The sequence below is a fragment of the Exophiala bonariae genome (assembly GCF_035927105.1).
Source record: "Exophiala bonariae strain CCFEE 5792 chromosome Unknown scaffold_36, whole genome shotgun sequence".
Taxonomy (NCBI): Eukaryota; Fungi; Ascomycota; class Eurotiomycetes; order Chaetothyriales; family Herpotrichiellaceae; genus Exophiala; species Exophiala bonariae.
Window position 1 is genome coordinate 233,408 of NW_027042511.1, and position 18,515 is coordinate 251,922.

The 18,515-nt window shown below is 50.5% G+C and overlaps 9 protein-coding genes across 9 annotated transcripts; 4 read left to right on the forward strand and 5 right to left on the reverse strand.

The window, feature by feature from the left end:
- Window positions 1-951: 951 nt before the first annotated feature.
- On the forward strand, window positions 952-2,622 carry LTR84_009172 (uncharacterized protein; the record flags this gene model as incomplete). Its single annotated transcript, XM_064852714.1, has 1 exon — window positions 952-2,622. One exon carries the CDS (start codon window positions 952-954, stop codon window positions 2,620-2,622), a length of 1,671 nt encoding a protein of 556 aa, XP_064701178.1.
- A 168-nt stretch (window positions 2,623-2,790) lies between these two features.
- Window positions 2,791-3,789, reverse strand: LTR84_009173 (uncharacterized protein; the record flags this gene model as incomplete). Its single annotated transcript, XM_064852715.1, has 1 exon — window positions 2,791-3,789. The coding sequence occupies one exon, from the start codon at window positions 3,787-3,789 to the stop codon at window positions 2,791-2,793; it is 999 nt and encodes a 332-aa protein (XP_064701179.1).
- Window positions 3,790-4,566: 777 nt separating this feature from the next.
- Window positions 4,567-5,658, forward strand: LTR84_009174 (uncharacterized protein; the record flags this gene model as incomplete). Its single annotated transcript, XM_064852716.1, has 1 exon — window positions 4,567-5,658. One exon carries the CDS (start codon window positions 4,567-4,569, stop codon window positions 5,656-5,658), a length of 1,092 nt encoding a protein of 363 aa, XP_064701180.1.
- A 264-nt stretch (window positions 5,659-5,922) lies between these two features.
- LTR84_009175 (uncharacterized protein) lies at window positions 5,923-7,161 on the reverse strand (the record flags this gene model as incomplete). Its single annotated transcript, XM_064852717.1, has 2 exons — window positions 5,923-7,095; window positions 7,147-7,161. The coding sequence occupies 2 exons, from the start codon at window positions 7,159-7,161 to the stop codon at window positions 5,923-5,925; spliced, it is 1,188 nt and encodes a 395-aa protein (XP_064701181.1).
- A 600-nt stretch (window positions 7,162-7,761) lies between these two features.
- LTR84_009176 (uncharacterized protein) lies at window positions 7,762-10,577 on the forward strand (the record flags this gene model as incomplete). Its single annotated transcript, XM_064852718.1, has 2 exons — window positions 7,762-10,066; window positions 10,126-10,577. 2 exons carry the CDS (start codon window positions 7,762-7,764, stop codon window positions 10,575-10,577), a joined length of 2,757 nt encoding a protein of 918 aa, XP_064701182.1.
- Window positions 10,578-10,673: 96 nt separating this feature from the next.
- Window positions 10,674-11,213, reverse strand: LTR84_009177 (uncharacterized protein; the record flags this gene model as incomplete). Its single annotated transcript, XM_064852719.1, has 2 exons — window positions 10,674-11,055; window positions 11,158-11,213. 2 exons carry the CDS (start codon window positions 11,211-11,213, stop codon window positions 10,674-10,676), a joined length of 438 nt encoding a protein of 145 aa, XP_064701183.1.
- Window positions 11,214-11,746: 533 nt separating this feature from the next.
- Window positions 11,747-12,213, forward strand: LTR84_009178 (uncharacterized protein; the record flags this gene model as incomplete). Its single annotated transcript, XM_064852720.1, has 2 exons — window positions 11,747-11,825; window positions 11,900-12,213. The coding sequence occupies 2 exons, from the start codon at window positions 11,747-11,749 to the stop codon at window positions 12,211-12,213; spliced, it is 393 nt and encodes a 130-aa protein (XP_064701184.1).
- A 274-nt stretch (window positions 12,214-12,487) lies between these two features.
- On the reverse strand, window positions 12,488-13,039 carry LTR84_009179 (uncharacterized protein; the record flags this gene model as incomplete). The annotated part of the gene is made up of 1 exon (XM_064852721.1): window positions 12,488-13,039. One exon carries the CDS (start codon window positions 13,037-13,039, stop codon window positions 12,488-12,490), a length of 552 nt encoding a protein of 183 aa, XP_064701185.1.
- Window positions 13,040-13,609: 570 nt separating this feature from the next.
- Window positions 13,610-14,730, reverse strand: LTR84_009180 (uncharacterized protein; the record flags this gene model as incomplete). Its single annotated transcript, XM_064852722.1, has 2 exons — window positions 13,610-14,632; window positions 14,692-14,730. 2 exons carry the CDS (start codon window positions 14,728-14,730, stop codon window positions 13,610-13,612), a joined length of 1,062 nt encoding a protein of 353 aa, XP_064701186.1.
- Between the last annotated feature and the right edge of the window lie 3,785 nt (window positions 14,731-18,515).

The following is an 18,515-nucleotide window of genomic DNA, read 5'->3' on the forward strand; positions in this document are numbered from 1 at the left end:
TTGCAAGCGAGTTTGATGATCGATGTCGATAGTGACACGTTATGGCAATGTTGTGGGGGAATATTTAACTACTCATGTGCATCGAAGATTTGCACGCTGCATAAATCTTTCATTCGGTCGTGCGTTATAGGCGAGATTGATAACTGACTCGTCGCCCTCGTTAGCAGCGAGGGTCTGTGGGGGAACAGGTCAAATGTAACATCGACCGGACGAGGATAGTGACGGGGCTGCTTCGAAAGCTTGAAAACGAAGCTTGTGGCCATTGTCCCATTTTGTAGGATACCTTGAAGATCACAATAGCTACCCCGCGGCGGGTCAGACTTGTGGACGATTTGCACCGAGGGGGATTTATCCTTCAACGTATAGATCCGGAAGAGAGAATATACTTAGCTTGTAAGTATTGGCCGGGGAAGATCTAAGATATGTATTTCATCCTTTAACGTGTGGTAGATAAAAGGACAAGGCATACTCGGGTGTGAAAATAAGCATTTTGCAAGATTAGGCTAAGCCGCGCAGGGCCCAAGCTATCTTCCACTGAGACCTGGGGCCGAGGGGGCTTATCAGGGGAAACTGTTATTGTTGGGTGTAGATTATCTTGATCTAGGGGCTGAGGAGCCTTTAAAGTTGACCCGACATCGTCAACCTCAAGCACGACTTCACACATGGTTATCGGACAAGTCAGTCAACCGAAAGGCGCGATCCTCCAGTGGAGTGATTCGCTCAAGGACAGGGTTGGTCTAAAATATGACCGGATATCGGCGCATTCCCACAGGCTGCCATTGCCTCGAAATTTGTGTCGTCGCTGATGCCTTGGGTTTTCAATGGGTTTGAGTCACACCCTGCCTACTTGCTCGTGGACAATTCAAGTATCGATTCATTCCCAACCCGCTCGATTTGGCTCTGTGTAGGATTGTGTTCGTATTACCCATTTTCTTGAACACTAAAACATAAATGGGCATCTACGAGGATACCGACACGGAGGCGATCAGATTTCTCGAACAGCCATGGACATCGGAAACACTGGTTGAACTTCGCACGGGGAAGATAAAGACTGCGTTTGGGCCGAAGATCCGCACTGCTATCTACAAAAGCACTCACAATGCGCCCATCAACGTCACGAAACTAATAATCGGAGCCGATGAGCATGCATTTGAATATGGTGGCGGACCGGATAGAGTGTTGCTGCAATACTGCTTGCAGCACTATGATCGATGGCGGAAAGAACTTCCAGCAAGCGAGGATCTCTTCGGGCCAGGTGGATTCGGGGAGAACCTGGTTGCACGGTATGCCAACGAGAGAAACATTTGTATAGGCGATGTAATTCAAATTGGCAATGTGCTCGCTCAGGTCACTATTCCACGACAGCCGTGTTATAAGTTGAATCATCGATTTCAAGCCAAGGATATGTCTCGGAGAGCACAGGAGTTATCCCGAACGGGTTGGTTCTATCGGATTCTCAAAGAGGGCACCATTCAGACTGGTGACAAGATGACTCTCCTCGAAAGACCGAATCCTCAATGGACGGTCGCTCGCGTTCAGCATTACCTTTACCATGATATGCGGAACGAGGATGCCATGAAAGAGCTGATCCAAATCAAGGAACTCGGAGCGGAAATCCATGATATCTTCGCAAATAGATTGAAGAAGCAGTATGAGAATCAGCAGAGACGCCTTGGAGGAGGTGACTCACTGACTCTAGATGCTTGGTCGGACTATAGGTTGACCCAAAAGACACCAGAAACTTCCAAGATTGTGTCGCTCACCTTTACGGCACAAGACCCGGTCGTTGATCCAGAAGTCGTTCAGCCAGGATCCCATGTTCGTCTCCGACTGGGAGGGAAATTGGTACGGGCATATTCCGTTATTTCCGGTGACACAAATGAGTTTGAACTGGCGGTCGCCCACAGTTCGAGTAGTCGTGGAGGCTCTCGTTTCATCCACACCCGCCTGCAAACTGGCGATGTACTTTCTGTGGGTAAAATAACGTCCAGTTTTCCACTTGCACAGAACGCCGAAAGACATGTTTTCGTCTCGGGTGGGATTGGGTTGACCGCGTTCATCGCCTCTGCTCGGCACTGCCAGAAGCGTGGTAGTCCATACCATATTCATCATTTGGTGAGAACATCGCAGGATATTGCTCTTCGACATTACCTTGACGAGCTTGATGGTCATGTCACGGTCTACGACAAGTCACAAGGGAAGGTATTTGATGTCGAAAAGACTCTGAAAGGAATTGCGTCTGGGGCTCACGTTTACTGTTGCGGCTCGGAGCGGTTGATGGATGCCGTTGCAGAATCAGCCAACTACGTTGGGATCAGCCAGGACCGATTGCACTTTGAGAAATTTGAGATTTCGACCTCTGGAGATCCATTCACCGTTCAGTTGTCTGAGACCAACAGAACCGTCGAGGTTAGTGGCGAGCAATCACTGTTGGATGCACTCCGCGACGCCGGGCTTGATATTGCATCGTCATGCGAGGCTGGGAACTGCGGAACGTGCAGATTAGTTGTCAAAGACGGAAGGATAGAACACAGAGGAACAGGATTGACAAATGAAGAAAAGAGCTCCAGCATGCTGAGTTGTGTCTCGCGAGGGGTAGGAAAGATTCTGATCGAGCTTTGATGGCCAATGCATGACCGCAATTCGGGGTAAGAATGGAATAACTGGTGCTGCTAAACATTGATCGATAGACATGAGCTTCATCGTGTGCCCAATTTCCATTTCATATGTGTAATCTTCTTGAACAGACCTTTTCAAAGACGTGAGTTGCTCCATTCTTTACTAGCCGTTCTATGGAAAGCGTTTGGTAAGGAAGTTTCTGATGTGCTTGGCTACCTGGCCTGGCTGCTCCATGGGAACCCAATGACCGGATTCGATCGACTGTTCCTCCAAATCTGGCAACAGTCCTACTTTTTTGGGAATCTCAATCAAGTCATGACGACAGACGAAGTCGCCAGTACAGCCGATGAATAGGACAGGCACGGAAATCACCAGTCTCTCCTTGGGAATGAGCTTGTCTGATTCCTGGTGGGCCCTGCTAATTGCCGCTTTGTACATGCGAAGTGGTCCGTCAAATCCATCTCGGCGAAATTGGCTCAAGAATTCATCTTTCCATCTTGGCTCTTGGGCATACGATTTCAGTGGAACGTGCTCATCACCGGTCAGATATTTCTTCATGGCACCCTTGGTACAGAACATCTTCTTCATCCAATCCTCGGAGTCACCATGGAGAACCTCCCACATCGATTCAAGGTTGCTCTCTATGATCTTGGCTCCCTCCTCGGAGCCGAAGAGTTCCCAGTAGGCAAGCTGAGGATAGCCATATATCTTCTCAGTGAAAGCATTTGTTTGGTCCAGATCGAATGGTTCTGGATTTGGTGGGAGATATGCAACATTTAAGAGTATGACAGCCGAGAAGAGCTCTGGGTGATGCAGGTAGGTTCGCTGAGCTATGCTGGAACCCCAGTCATGGCCGATGATGATGCTCTTCTGAGCACCTTCTTTGATCAGAATTTCCGACAGGTCATCGGCTTGCCCTTTTTGGTTGTAGGCTTCAGTATCGGCGGGCTTGTCAGTGCCTACATAGCCCAATGTGTCGGGGATGATTATCCTGTTAGGCAGATCGGATAACTGGGCCACTACATCTTTCCACAGGTGCGCACCGTCGGGCCAGCCGTGAATGAAAAATAGAGTTGGTATGGATTTGCTAGAATCCCCATGAGGAGAGACATAATAAGTATAAGTAAAAGACCTCTTGGTCTTGAGAGTCTTTCTTTGGAATTTGTCCATGATGCTTCGCAGATGAGTGCTCTTATCTTGGAATGCAGTGGTCTACGCAATGAGGAATTCGGCCTGGTTGTACTGACTAATATATGTAGGAGAGATGCTAAGTCCCGACCTCACAAGAGACTGAGGATCTAGACATAATAGGTAGTATGAAGGATGCCGAATGTTACGCCCGTAGCTTGCCGAGGGTCATCAGGCTGGTTAAGCTTCGGTCCACCTCGAACATACTGACTCAGGAGTCTGGACGGAGCTACAACGTTGTTCTTCAACTCAGCCGCCTGATTCGTGTATGCAGTACTGAGACCCTACCGTAAGATATTTGCAGCTGAGCTTGTAATAGGTCCTTGACGCTGAGGATAGATTGTGGTGGACAAGGTGACGCCAGGGTGACGGCGGATAGATAGTAGGTCCACGCTTATGCCTGTATCTCAGCTACCTACTCGAACAAGTAGGGTCCCTCACGAGACTTTACAACAACGCGGGGTTGTGATTGCCGAGGACGACTGCAACTTCAGGTTCCAAGTCGTGTTTACAAGCTTCTCCATCAGGCCAAGTGCTATTCTTGGCATTCAGGAAGGCCGCAGCGCAGATCTTCGTTCGATTCCCCGTAGAGGCAATCAATGGTCCACCCTATCAATTCAACCGCAATTCCTCTCAGTTTACCCACTGTGGTCTCTGTTCTATTCTTGCACACCGTGACCAACCTGAAATTTGAAATATTGCTACTACGCTGGCCTCGCTGGTGGTCCACCATGCTCTCTATGAAACGTACGACCTCCAATGAACGGGTCAAGATATGGTGCACCTGAATCCTGGGACAAACCGATCCCCTTTCCCAAGATCGATGAGGAGATAAGTAGTCAAGAGAAGGACCCCAAAGATGCCACCCCCAAATCCAAGAAACGGGGAGACGGTCATCCAAGTCACAAAAGATCGGTTTCAGGCAATATCCTCTCCCGCTTGAGTTTCCTGCGCACCAATAGCAGCGACCAGGACAGGGGCGATGGAGGTGGAAATGACAAAGATGGCTCAGACTCCTTCTCCACTGGGCGTGGCGCTATGGCCGAGGCTCAGTTGCAGAGCAAGCGAAAGAGAAAGGGATCTTTACGCAAAACCGTTCTGGGAAAGGGTCGAGATCGAAAGGCTTCGGAGATGAAGAAATCGCCCCTATCAAGCGCCAATTCCACGCCCGTGCAAACACCCGTCCAGGAACAGGCACCAACTCCACGCTCAAGCATAGACCTGTTGAGCCCCACGTCTCCAGATTCGCCTCCCTCATGGCCATTCAGGACGCTCTCTAGAGTCTCGATCCCTTCCATTCGCAGCAGCATTGCTTCACTGGATCCAGCGTCTTCTGCCGCCTCGATCATCAGTCCCACGCTGGTGACCGACGCTTCTACCGACGATGAAGACCTTGTCCAACCACGAATGCCTTCTCTGCGGAAGATTCCATCCGTGGCATCGTCCTTTGGAGATTCATATTTTCCCATTCAAGACCCGGTACGCCGTATGTTTGGCTCTCGGGCTCGCTCTCCACTTGCCTCTCAGCCACATTCGGTTGCGGGCACACCCCCGGGTGAAGAGGTCTGGGATTACTCTGAGACTGCGTTCTGGGGCTATGTCATCTTGATTGTGACCTGGATCGTCTTCGTTGTGGGCATGGGCTCATGTTTCGGGGTGTGGTCTTGGGCTTGGGATGTCGGAGAGACACCCTACGCACCGCCAGAGTTGGAAGATGATCCGACCTTGCCGATTGTTGGCTACTATCCCGCAATGCTGGTCTTAACCTGTGTGATGGCCTGGGTGTGGGTGGTGGTGGCTTGGGTCGGGATGAAATATTTCAGACATGCAGATTTCAAGGGTGATGATTAAAAGATAAGAAGAGGGCGATACTAGTATTTCAAATTCATGTCTTGTTTTTCATATCCCCAGCTGAACGCCTCGCTCAAAGCCCATCTCAATATCTCGGGTATCATTCTAACGTTCCTATTCCATGTTGCTGTTCCTTCTGGCCGATGTCTTTTTTGCCCATCAATTTTCCCGTTTTTCCCATTTCTTCTATTTGCCCACAGTGCTTGCTCTGGCTTTTTGCTTCCCTTTCTCCGAATACAATCTGACCATCTCACTTCGCTATGCTCAAGCCACCACTGGCTGACTACCATTCGGCACGGCGACTTGATGCAAATGTAGAGTCGACAACTGGTGATTCAAGTCCCCCGGCGCTGCCTGTCCCAAATATCCTGTACCATTACTTTCCAACTCAGGTTGCGGCAGCGGAGTTTGTGCGGGCGTAGCAGCGGCAGAAGATGGGGTCAATGCACCACCACCGGGTGCTTTGGACACCAGGCCCTTTGAACGAGCAAATCCTGTAGACCGCTCCGTCGAAGGGTCGGCAACGTAAAATTCGTCTTTGATGGGCCGCACAAACACCGTCTGCTTACAGATGGTAACGATGGTGTTGGTAGGGACGGACAGCCAATTATGACGCTCGAAAGTCAGTGGTTCGCTGGCGACCAAGACCACGTCCGAAGCCTTGTCTCGTCGTTCCATCTTGAACTGTCCTTTGGTCTTGCCTTCGACCCAGGCGGTGCCGGAGGAATAATAGAGGCTGGCTGCAGCGTCGGTCTTGCTGCTGACGTAGCGGGTGACAATGACCGAGTGGCCATCTGTGACTGCGAAATTGAGGAGGCTGCGAGTTTCAACATCGCGCAGCTGATGCTCGGCAGGTACGGCTTTGACGAAGGCGTTTATCTTGGCAATGGTTTTCTTCATGGCACGTCGGAGGATTTTGGTCTCGAAGCCATCGGCTGGTTCGGAGGACGGGTCCACACCTTCCTTTTCCAGTGTGTCCAGAAACAAGGCAAATGCCCATTCTGAATCAGTGCCTCCTTTGACTTCGAGGAACCATTTGTCACCCAATGAGTCTGCGAGAGGACGTTTGACATATTTCCACGCCCCAATGTTGCCGTTGTGCATCCACATGAGAGTATTGTGCTGGAAAGGATGGCAGTTGTTCTCTGCGAGAGATCCTTCAGTTGTAGCTCGCACATGAGCGAAGACCAGATGCGAGGCCGTCTTGGGGGCAATGCGTTCCAAATTGACACAGTTCCATGCCGGGAGGGTTGAGGTGAAGATGCATGGATCTGGACCGAGTTCGGCCTCAGTATACCAACCTACACCAAAGCCATCGCCATTGACAGGACGTCGACTGTCAAGACGTAGACGACTGTCATATGACTGGGTGAGAATGCTGTGTGATGGTTCTGTGATGAGTTTGGAAAGAATGATCGGCTTGGAGCCCTTGTAGACCTGACTCAGTCAGTATTGTTGAGCTTGTGAAAAGACGAAAAAGGCACTTACTAGAAATCGACACATTTGATGCTGGAGATTTGTTCAACGGTGCTAGAATATGAAAACGAATATCAATCTGTAGACAAGCTGTGAGTCACGAGCACAACTGCTGGCATTCTGGTCGGACCCCTTGATGACCTAAGATCGCCCTTGAAAAAGAAGTATTTGCCAGAAGGAGAAAGCAACGCCAATATAGATACCAGTGACCCAGGAACTCCAGACGGATTTTCAAAGAGGTTACAGCTTTCGAAGTTGAATGGATAATTGGAAAGGAGACTCTTCTTATGCTCAAGTGAGGCCACCTGGTACAAGGCTGAGACAGGACCCGTTGGGATTGAGAGTGGCCATGGGAGGACCTCACCGCCACCAAAAAGGATCATGTCGTGCTCCACCAGTCAGATCGTGTCATCAAAGTCACATGATCTCTCCTCAGATCATGTGATCTCCGACGTCGCTTATCTAAGAACTGACTAACAAGACATGTGACTGCAATTGTTGACGTCCGAATCGTCAATCCACTTCAAGGTTCCACTGCCCACTCCGTCATGCCAGACTTGAACCGCAACCCATTCTATCTCTCCTCAACTCATCAACTTTGGCCTTGATGCTGGATCCTGATCGGTGATGAATGGTAGGCTTCTCTCCACCAGGGTCGCACCTTTGCTGCGCCAGCGCACCGTCGCTCGCGCACGTCTTTTACACAATCATGCCCAGTCCATTGCCGGTGGCATGTTGAGGCCTTCTGGACGAGTCCCGCCTCGACGATGGCCACCCGGCTACAACACCATCCACAATGTCCCCGCCATTCGATCCTTTTCCTTTGCGAGGGTTCTTCCTCGACTCGCTCTCAAACTGGCTCGCATTCCGGCAATGTTCGGTGCGAGCATGATCGCCGGTCTCGCCTACATCCAGTATCAGGCAGCCCAGGCGGGCACCTATGCTATGGACGTTTTGAAACGAGCAGGGGATCAGGTCTCAGACACATCTTCCAGTCTATATGGTGGTGCCATGGGTATTGCGGACCAGATAGGCAGTGGCTGGCAGCGTACTAAAGATGATGCACATCTCCCGGAGTGGCTACAACAACTGTTCCAGAAAGAGGAGAGTTCGGGCGGAGGAGGGTCTGGCCCAGAACCACCCCGAAAAGAAAAGGTGGGCAGTGTTGCTGCTGCATCTGGGGCTGCTCTGGTTCTGGGCGAGACGGAAGATCAAGACGAGCGACAAGATGCCAGAATCGCCCGGGACGATCAAATGATGGTGTTGACGCGGAAGATGATCGAAATCCGGAGCATTTTGAACACCGTTGGACAAGGAGGTGCCTTGACTTTACCATCCATCGTGGTCATTGGATCTCAGTCGTCTGGCAAAAGCTCAGTGCTCGAGGCCATTGTCGGTCATGAGTTCTTACCCAAAGGTTCAAACATGGTCACTCGGCGGCCGATAGAATTGACTCTGGTCAACACTCCCGATGCAAAGGCCGAGTATGGAGAATTCCCGGCCCTTGGTCTAGGCAAGATTACCGACTTCTCCCAAATTCAGAGAACGCTGACCGACCTCAATCTGGCTGTGCCGGCGGAACAGTGTGTCACTGACGATCCTATACAACTCTCAATCTACTCCCCAAATGTCCCGGACTTGTCGATGATCGACCTTCCGGGTTATATTCAGGTTTCTGGCAAAGACCAACCTGTCGAACTCAAACAGAAAATTGCCGACCTGTGCGACAAATATATCCAACCTCCCAATGTTATCCTCGCCATTTCCGCTGCCGACGTCGATTTGGCCAACTCCACTGCCCTAAGAGCAAGCCGTCGAGTGGACCCAAGGGGTGAGAGAACCATTGGAGTCATTACCAAGATGGATTTGGTGGATGCCAACCGTGGTGTCGAGATCTTGTCCGATCGGAAATACCCACTGCGATTAGGCTATGTGGGAGTGGTCTGCAAGATACCCCAGACGGCGGGTCTGTTCTCTCGGTCGGGTCAAAATATAACCAACGCCATTGTCAAGAACGAAAACGCATACTTCTCAGCCCACCCAGTACAATTCGGGGCCCAATCAGAATTAGCTGTCGGGACAACGACCCTGAGACACAAATTGATGCACGTGCTGGAGCAAACCATGGCATCAAGTCTCGCTGGCACACGAGAAGCAATTGTCCAAGAATTGGAAGAAGCAACATATGAATTCAAAGTACAATATAATGACCGACCCCTGAGCGCGGAATCCTACTTGGCCGAGAGTCTTGATAGCTTCAAGCATTCATTCAAAGAGTTCAGTGAACATTTCGGTAGACCTCAAGTTCGAGCGTTGTTGAAAGAAGTACTGGACCAAAAAGTTATGGATCTATTGGCCAAGCGATATTGGAACAAGCCACTGGAGGAGATGTCGGAACTACCTTACGAGGCCGATCCCTTGTCAGATCTACCCAAGTCAGACCCGAATTCGCTTTACTGGCAGCGTAAATTGGATGCATCGACTGGGGAGCTGACGAAATTGGGGATTGGCCGACTTGCGACTACCGTGGTGGCCTCTGAGCTGCAAAGTCAGGTTGACAAGTTGATTGCCACGTCTACTTTTGCCTCTCATCCATACGCACAACGGGCGATTGTGGATGCCTCTTCGAGTATCTTGAATGATCGCTTCTACAGCACAAGCGACCAAGTGGAGAACTGCATCAAGCCTTTCAAGTTTGAAATTGAGGTGGAAAACAACGAGTGGGCAAAAGGTCGTGAGAACGTCGCGACCGTCTTGAAAGGTGAGCTCAAAGCTTGTGAAGCTGCGCAAAAACAACTCGAAGCCTCGGTCGGCTCGCGAAAACTACGAGACGTCACGGGCTTCATCGATCGGGTCCGCAAAGGAGATGTGATACTTGAGGGTAATGGGAGAGGAGGTGCAGGGGGCTTCTCGTCGGCACTGCTAGAAACAGGTATGTTTAAGTGTTGTACAATCTATAACATGTCTGGTTGTGAAACTAATATCTTACAGGCCGAGAAGCGGTTTTCCTCCGAGATCGCGCCGAGATGATCAAGATGCGACTGCTAGCGGTCAAGTCGAAGCAGTGCGCCAATGTCAAGAACAAATACTACTGCCCCGAAGTATTCCTCGATGTGGTGGCAGACAAGCTCACATCCACGGCTGTGCTCTTCCTAAACGTCGAGCTTCTCTCAGAGTTCTACTACAATTTCCCTCGCGAGCTGGATATCCGGCTCGGTCGCCAGCTGGATGCGGCCGAGATTGAACGCTTCGCCCGTGAAGATCCAAAGGTTCGTCGCCATTTGGATGTGATCAAGCGCAAGGAGATGTTGGAGTTGGTCTTGTCCAAGATTGAGAGTCTGCGTCAGTTGGAAGGAAGAACTAAGTCTCAGCAGGCGGCGGGCGCGGGTGTGGGCGTCTCCTCTCCGGGCAAGGACAAAGGTGGTCGATGGAGCTTGTTTTGATGATACCACTCCTGTTATAGCGGGCGTTCTTTTCGACATGTAGATATTATGATCAAGTCCCTTGCTCCTCCTCCTTTGCTTTGTCTTTATTCGGTTTCACGTTGCCTTTGCAGGGGGAGTATGTGGCGCCGTGAGACTTTGGTTGCCCAGGATGTTGTTAAAATAATCGAAGCTTTCACCCTTCTCATTCCAAGGAATCTGGCCCGTCACATCCTCGATGGCACCATTGACGCCGCCGAGTTTATCGCCGATCTTGACGACCGAATATCGTATCAGGCGTGGATCGAGACTCAACGTGCGCTTGACTTCCTCTTGCACCCGGATCGACGAGTCGAATTGCATCACAAAGTAGTGACCTTGTCGGTGGTGGGCTTGGTGTTTGACTGTCGGTCGGGGAAGGTCGAATTGCCCCCAGTTCTTCAGGCCTCGGATCACGCCCCGGTTGTTGAGGATTTGGGAGCCCGCTATTCGCGCGATTCTGGGAGCAGGAGGTTAGTTCTTGAGATTTGAGACGGGATGAAAGGGAGATGGAGATGTGGCTTTGATGAGTGGACAGGAGTCGGAATGGGGGAGTATGTACTCTTTGACGGCGCTGACGTTGCCCGGCCGGGCGACTACTATCAGCTCGTAAAGCATGGTCGGGATGTGTTGGTGGTGTTGAGCGAAAGGGAAGTCTGTCCATGGTGATGGCAGAATCGCCAGCTTCAATTCGAGATTCTAAAAGTACGGTGGAGTACAATACATAGCCACGACTTAGAAAGATACGGTGCAACACAAGACTAAGTCCGCAGCCTCTCCGCCGAACAGAGCGGCGGATATGTCGCCGCCAATGCAGAGCACTGCCAGTTGAACTTGACCTTGAACATCAAAGTTGAAGGGCGCACTTACCCGCCAGTGACTGCCAGAGCGCTCACATTCTTTTGGGTTTCTCCTCCTTTGATTTTGAGTCGCAGAAGACAGCTCTACATCCCAGTGTATCTTCACCATGAACAACTCAGCATTGAGCCGGCTGCTGCCCTTAGTCTCTCGACTTGCCAGTCAACGACTTACGACTTCATCCCTTCCTCTTAGATCACAAACGTGTCGCTACATCGGCGGTGCGCGCAGATCATTTTCTGCCCGGTCAAGTTGTCGGTAGACCTGCAGCCCACGGTCGGATCCCCAAGCTGATGTTGGGACTTATAGTATATGTTAAGAAATACACTGAAGACCACGAGTGGATTGAGATGGATACTGATGGTGTCACCGGTACTGTCCTCCTCTATTCACGATATCATATGCTCCTTCACTCTCCAGTCACAGACTGACCGTGTCCACCCCAGGTACGATGGGAATCACCGAGTATGCCGCAAAGGCTCTCGGCGACGTGGTCTACGTCGAGCTGCCCGAGATCGATCTTGAGGTTAGCAAAGGAGATGTCATCGGCGCAGTCGAGTCGGTCAAGTCGGCGTCCGACATCCTCACACCTGTCTCGGGCAAGATCATTGAGCACAACAGCGTACTGGAAGAGAAGCCGGCTACAATCAACAAAGGGCCCGAAACAGATGGCTGGCTCGCCAAGATTGAAATCACGGATGCCAAAGAGCTGGAGGGCCTGATGTCCAAGGAGGACTATGATAGCTTCGAGAAGGAGTAGCTGGGGCTCGTGTGCTCCGGTAAAGAGTTCAACCTCTGTTCCTCGTATATGGCTTCCAATTGACGGCATCGGGTGCTAGTCCTGGCGTTCCTTTATCCTCGGTCCTCGAGGCACAAGCTGATAATAGTGACTCGGATGTTTCACATTACTCGGGTGAAAAATTACAGATATATCAAAAGGCTGATAGCTCTCTTCAATTTTCAGGTCAAATCCAACCAGAACCGTGTTTCACTGACCCACGAACAGTATCAATGGATTTCCCAGTGTGCACAACTCACTCAATTCTACCATCCTGCTCACCACTCTGCCCATGCAATCCACTCCCACTGGTATCTTCAATCCTGTGTCGATGTTCCTCAGGGTACACCTCGACGTCCGCTTCGAATCCATCATCACTATCTGCTTCGCCCAGATATGCGGATTGGGAAGCATCGAGTGGTTCATGTTTATCACCATCTGCTGCTTTCTGTGCTTCAAATGCGTCGTCCGAGTCTGCCTCGCCCAGGAATGCCGAGTTCTGAGCATCCAGCGCCGGTAATGGCGCTCCGTAGGCGTCCCTGAATGCCTCGTGTCCGTCGTTACTGTCTGCCTCACCGAGAAATGCGGCGTGCTTGGTTTCATATGCTACTTCCTCAGGTGGAAGGGAAGACGTTGGTGGTGGGGTGATGATTGTGTTGCTTGTTGAGGGCGTTGAGGTCGCTACGGTAGGTGCCCTTCGAATTATTGATGGCCGGAAGGTCCGTTGAGGCACAGTGCCGCGAAGCCCGGTGTTCAATATGGCAATCCGTGCGGATGCAAGCCCAACCAGGAGCGGTCGTGCTGCCATTGTGTTGTGCTTCTGGCTATGCAATCCTTTGTCTTGGTTAAATGATTTTGTGTTTGAGAAGCTTACAGAGTTGCATAGGGAGCAAGAGTTTGGTCAATTCTACAGCTGAAGGTTCTGGGCAAGACGAAGTCTAGATTATCCTTTGGCAAGAGGGGTTTTATTTGTCATCTGATATAAGATACAGCTCATTCCTCCACTACGCTTGGTGCAGAAGCTTCGAGCTCGTACTGCGAAGTTTTCCCCAATGGTTGCAACGATTGTTGTTGAATGACAAGGATGTGGTAAGTCGATTGACAACGGCCTGCTTTGCGGGGAAGAGGCCCTTCAGTCCAATCGAGTCACAGAATCCGGACCGGGATTTCCGAACGGCCAGTTATGATCCTTGTACATGCAGCACGGCGAGCCATCAATCGAAGATCGAGACTGCCAACTTCAATTACTACTCCGTGAGCATGTGAATGTGATGCGTGTGGTTCATTGCAACACGAGGATTCTTCCCTCCAATTCTAATCAAGCTGGAGACTCCTCACAAAATCGGATGACGTGTTTTCCAAGAGTCTACTCTCAAAGTCAGTGTTTGTCAAGAGTACCAACATCTGCATTCTGGATACTTGCCTGCGCGAAATTCTTTGAAATCTGCGAAAGGTCCTCTAGACGTGCCATTTCCACCTTTGGCTTGACCTCTCCTCGTGCAACAAACTCAATCGCATCCCAGATATCCTGTCTCGTCCCCACCGCCGAACCGATGAGTTTGATATTCTTGCTAATCAATGTGATGGGATCAAAGCCAACTTGTTTCCCTGGTGGCGGGATGCCCACACAGACGTACGATCCATTTGGAGCCACCAAGTCCAGAGCGGCCTGATATGCCGAGATTGAACTTGCTGTCACTATTACTGCCGCTCCTCCACCACCAGTCAGTTCCAGTATTGCACTCTTATCAAATTCTAGTCCATCAAAGAATGCCTCTGCGCCTGTCTGAAGGCAATACTCCCTCTTGGATTCTCCAACATCGACGGCGATGACACGGCATCCCATGGCTTTGGCATATTGAATGCCCAAGGACCCCAATCCTCCACCAGCCCCTGATATCACAACCCACTGTCCTGAGGAAACCCCACTGACTTTGAGAGCCTTATAGGCCGTGACCCCACCACAAAGAATGGGTGCAACCAAGTGGTCAGGCACACCTTCAGGAATTCGCACGATAAACCTAGAGGGCACAATCGCATATTCCGCGAACGTGCCATCTCTTTTCAAACCCGAGCATAGCATTTCCAAGCAATGGCCTTCACCCTGACCGCCAGGCATTCTGCAGAACGCACAGTTCTCGCATATGTCCCTCACCCATGCAATACCTACCCTGGCTCCTATTCCAGCCAGAGAAGGCGGAACTTCAGATCCTATTTCGACGACTCGACCAACGCCCTCATGGCCGAGTATGTCTCGAGTTGGTCCAGCATTTCCCGAGGCAAGGAGAAAGTCAGAACCGCAGATTCCAGAGACCGAGAGCTTCACAAGCAAATCGGTTGGTTGGAGTGCTGGTACTTCCCTGTTCGCGAGCTCGAAGTCATATGATCCGTTTTCTCCTCTCTGCACTATGTCAAAACGTGGCTCATATTGCGCGATACGACACCCAGCATGACACATACCACGAGTACGGCAACTTTATGTGAGCTGATGCTCGCCATTGTCGCGGGCGCAGAGGGGTGAAGTCTGGTCGCGTTAGATTATTGTTGCTGCAGGTGAAGTTCCATGCTCTCCTGCACCTCACAGATATTAGGAAATAGTAATGCAATGAATATCTACAATTAACATATCTCTCGCGTCAACCCTTGATTTCCGAACAGTCGGCAGTTGTAAATGCCACCCGGGTGTGGGTCGAGGGGGCAGTGTGGGGAGGTTTGTCGCGGGGCGTCAAACCTTGAAGCCGGAACCGTTCTGGTTCAATCATGAAGTGATTTTCAACCTGCACATGTTTGGGAGTGAATCTTTTCGAAAATCGGTCCAAGGAGAGATCCTCGTCTTAGCGAGTACACAAGGCTCTCGCCAGCTACGTAGACACACGGATTTGAGGCGTGTGTCGATTACGTGCCATGTCATGCATTGATGGGGCGGTATAACTGGCGTGCTGCTCCGCAAGCCCGTGGGGTGGCAGTTTGTGTCTCTGCACTATCACGAGGCAGTAGTTTGCAGCTGTACCCATGTGGCAGAGAAATGTGGTTGAAGTGGTCCCCTGAATTCCATTAATGATATGCCGAATGAAGGGGTTTCAGTGTGAGTACCTAGTCCAGACTATGTTCCGAGTGAATCAAATCATCGGCTCATCCTCAGTGTGGTATGGTACAACTCCTACGTCGAGGGCCTGCCTCGTTTTTGACCAGAGAACGACGGAGACTTGCGTAGATCTGGTGAAGGGGGTTTTTGAAAGAACTTGCGCAGAAGTCTAGATTTAGGCCTTTCGCCCTCTGCGAGAAGGGAAACTTGTGCTGCGTAGTTGAAAAGCTCTTGAACCCCTTCTCCGGTCTTTGCAGAACAATCTAGGTATTTGATGGCACCAATCTTCAATCTCATTACCCTACAGCGAATTTTTGTGAGGCTACTGGCCTGATCGACTTCAGGCGAAGTAAAGGGTGGACATACCTCTGCTGATGTAATAGGATGTTGGTTCGTGTGTAGGAGCCCTTCGATTGTGTCGGGATCGTTGCGGAGATCTAATTGACAGCCTACCATGATAGTAGGTAGCAATTGTCCAAATTGCGATAATTCGTCTACCCACTATATCACATCCGTGTTAGCTAGGAAGATTTCGATCTCCAAATCTTCGCTTACTCTTTCCTGGATGTTGTCGATTATGTCGGATTCGACAAGAGAAAAGCATATCAAAACCACGTGCGAGCCCGCATAAAATTCCTGGCGGCGCGGGTTCAAGGTTTCCTCTCCTGGCGTGTCCATGAGCTCGAGCTCAATCCATTCGTGCGAGACTCGAGCGTAGGTACAACAGCCTAAGCAGAGCGTGGTACTTCCGGAACTTAACTGCTCTGGTAAGTAGAAGGCTTGACATGAAGGTGGGCAGCATCCCTGAATGCATGAAACCTACAAATGGATAATATCCTTTCGCTTGCCGACTGTGAAGATTTGATGTGTCAGTGGCGTCGGTGACTCGCTTCTCTAATGAGGCCGCGACTTACAGTAAAAGACTGGTCTTTCCACTTAGGGAATCTCCAATGCAAATCAACCCCCTCTTCACATCCGGCGTTCTCTGACACGGTATATCGGGGCTCACTTCAATTGATTTGGGAATGTTCCACCATCTCGAGGACGTTAGAACAGCATTTTTATTGCTCCATCGTCTCGGGTATGATCCAAAGATCGGCTTGTCCGGGTTACAGTCCACCGATACATCCTGAGATATATGATTTCTTCCTTCAGGAGATAATGTCATCAAGGACGATGTTACTTGCGCATTGGGGAAGGAGTCTTCGTTGTTTGTTCCAGCGGTCAAACTACTCTTCAGTGATGTGGCAGCCACAAGTGACCCTTCAGCTTTTTTCCAATACGATTCATATGATTCATACACTTTGTCTGTAGCTGACACTGTATGGACATATCTTCCCGGCTCTTTCTGAGGCACATTGTATTGTTTTTGCTCTGCCACGACAATAGTGGGAGTCGCATGTTGATTTTCGTGCCATTCACTCGAGGGCGAGATATCACTCAGGGGTGAGATGGTGTCCGCGGGACCAGGGAAAGCAATTGTTGTTTCTAACACTGGCTGGGTAGACATGAGCTCAAGTACCCCCAATGTCAGTTTCGGCTTTTCTTCCGACATGGAGTGAAGTCCCGCCGAGGTCAATTCCGGCTCCGCTTCCGCGTAGGAGGTTACGGGTGGTGTAGAGGACGACTCTAACTCCGCAGTTCCAACCGTCAAGGCCAAGTGGGTGTTGGATTCCAGGGCTTCTAGTGGACTTTCAGGCTGGGGACTGCCTTGAAGCTGCGGGTAGCTGACGCTGGTTTTAGAGAGGTCTGTTGCCTTACGGGTGTCAAACAGGCGAATGCGTCTTCCACGCTCGCCGCCTGGGGTACAGTGACTATCACGTCCTCCGCAGATACCGCGCAGATGTCGCGCAGGATAGATTTTTGGCAGATCAACATCTGCGTTTGATCTTTTAATGTGAGCTTGGGCTGATGGCTGGCTTGCTGGCCATGCACAATGGCATCAGTGGCTGGGTCAGCCAGACTGCGAACGGACGTTGCTGCCTCGTAGGCACTATTTGTATCATTGAGCGACGGTTCGCTTTTCGATATTTGTGTGCCAATATCAACCTGTTTAGATGGTGACACGGCAAGCAACGAAGGTAGGTTCTCCGTCCGGAGGTCTTCTTCATCCACTCGCCCACTGCTGCTCGATCTTGGATCATAGACTCCAACGAACGAAGAGCCTGTTTCTTCCAACAACATAGACGATCTCGTCGATAAGCAGTCACTGTCCGATGAATCCTCCCCGTAAATGCGGCATATGCCGGAATATGCATACCTCAGATCTGGAGAATCCTCCGCGATGGGGTCCGATTCAGATCTACGAAGTCGGACGTAGGTACCTCGTACGTCCATAGAGCTTATTGAGTTTCCTCGGGCGGAAACTAGATCGTTATGAGGGCCGGCTTTGTGCGACTTGCGACGACTTCTTGGCCTTAGTAACAAATCTCATTTACAGGAATTCCACGCCAACTTTAAGAACTGGGGCGCAATCAGATGTTGAAAAAATAATTTTTAGCTCAACGTGTCAATGCTGATGCAAAAGATGAGCAATTGAGAGTAGATCGACCAGATGGACGTCTAACAAACTCTAGCTGTGGGATACATGATTATGTTTGGTTCTGGGAGAGCTTAAAGGGTGCAAAATCCGCAGTGCTGAGTTCTGGGTTTGTTCTGGCTGGGGACGATGCCGGTGCTGTTAAACAAGGTGCAGTGCCAGTGGAAATACTACGAGGCTTTGTACCGATTGACCACCCAACTGCGTCACCGTCACCCATACAATATATGCTTTCGCACAGAGTATCCTTGCGTTCAAGGGAGGAGAATCACGCTTGTAACGGCGAACGGAGTGGTCTTCTCGACCAAGGTATTGGGCGAAAGTGAAGGACGTCCAAATTGAACCGTAGTCATGGGGAAGAGACTTTCATAGTGCCCGCACTCTGGAGCCAGAACGTCCAAAATGTGCTTAGCCTCGCAGATTACCATCGGACGCGGTTATGCCAGAATCAAATATGCTGACAATGTTTCAAACCTTTGATATTCAATATCCGCGGACAGCAAGATTTACTGACGCTCACCTCTTTACATGGATCCCTGAGTACTGCATGAAAACGGGAAGTCAAACTAGACCATTACCTGATCTGCTTGAATTGAACTTGGTGATGAATCGAGATTGATAATCCCCCTCGGATTAGCGGGCGGTACAAGCAGGTGGAAC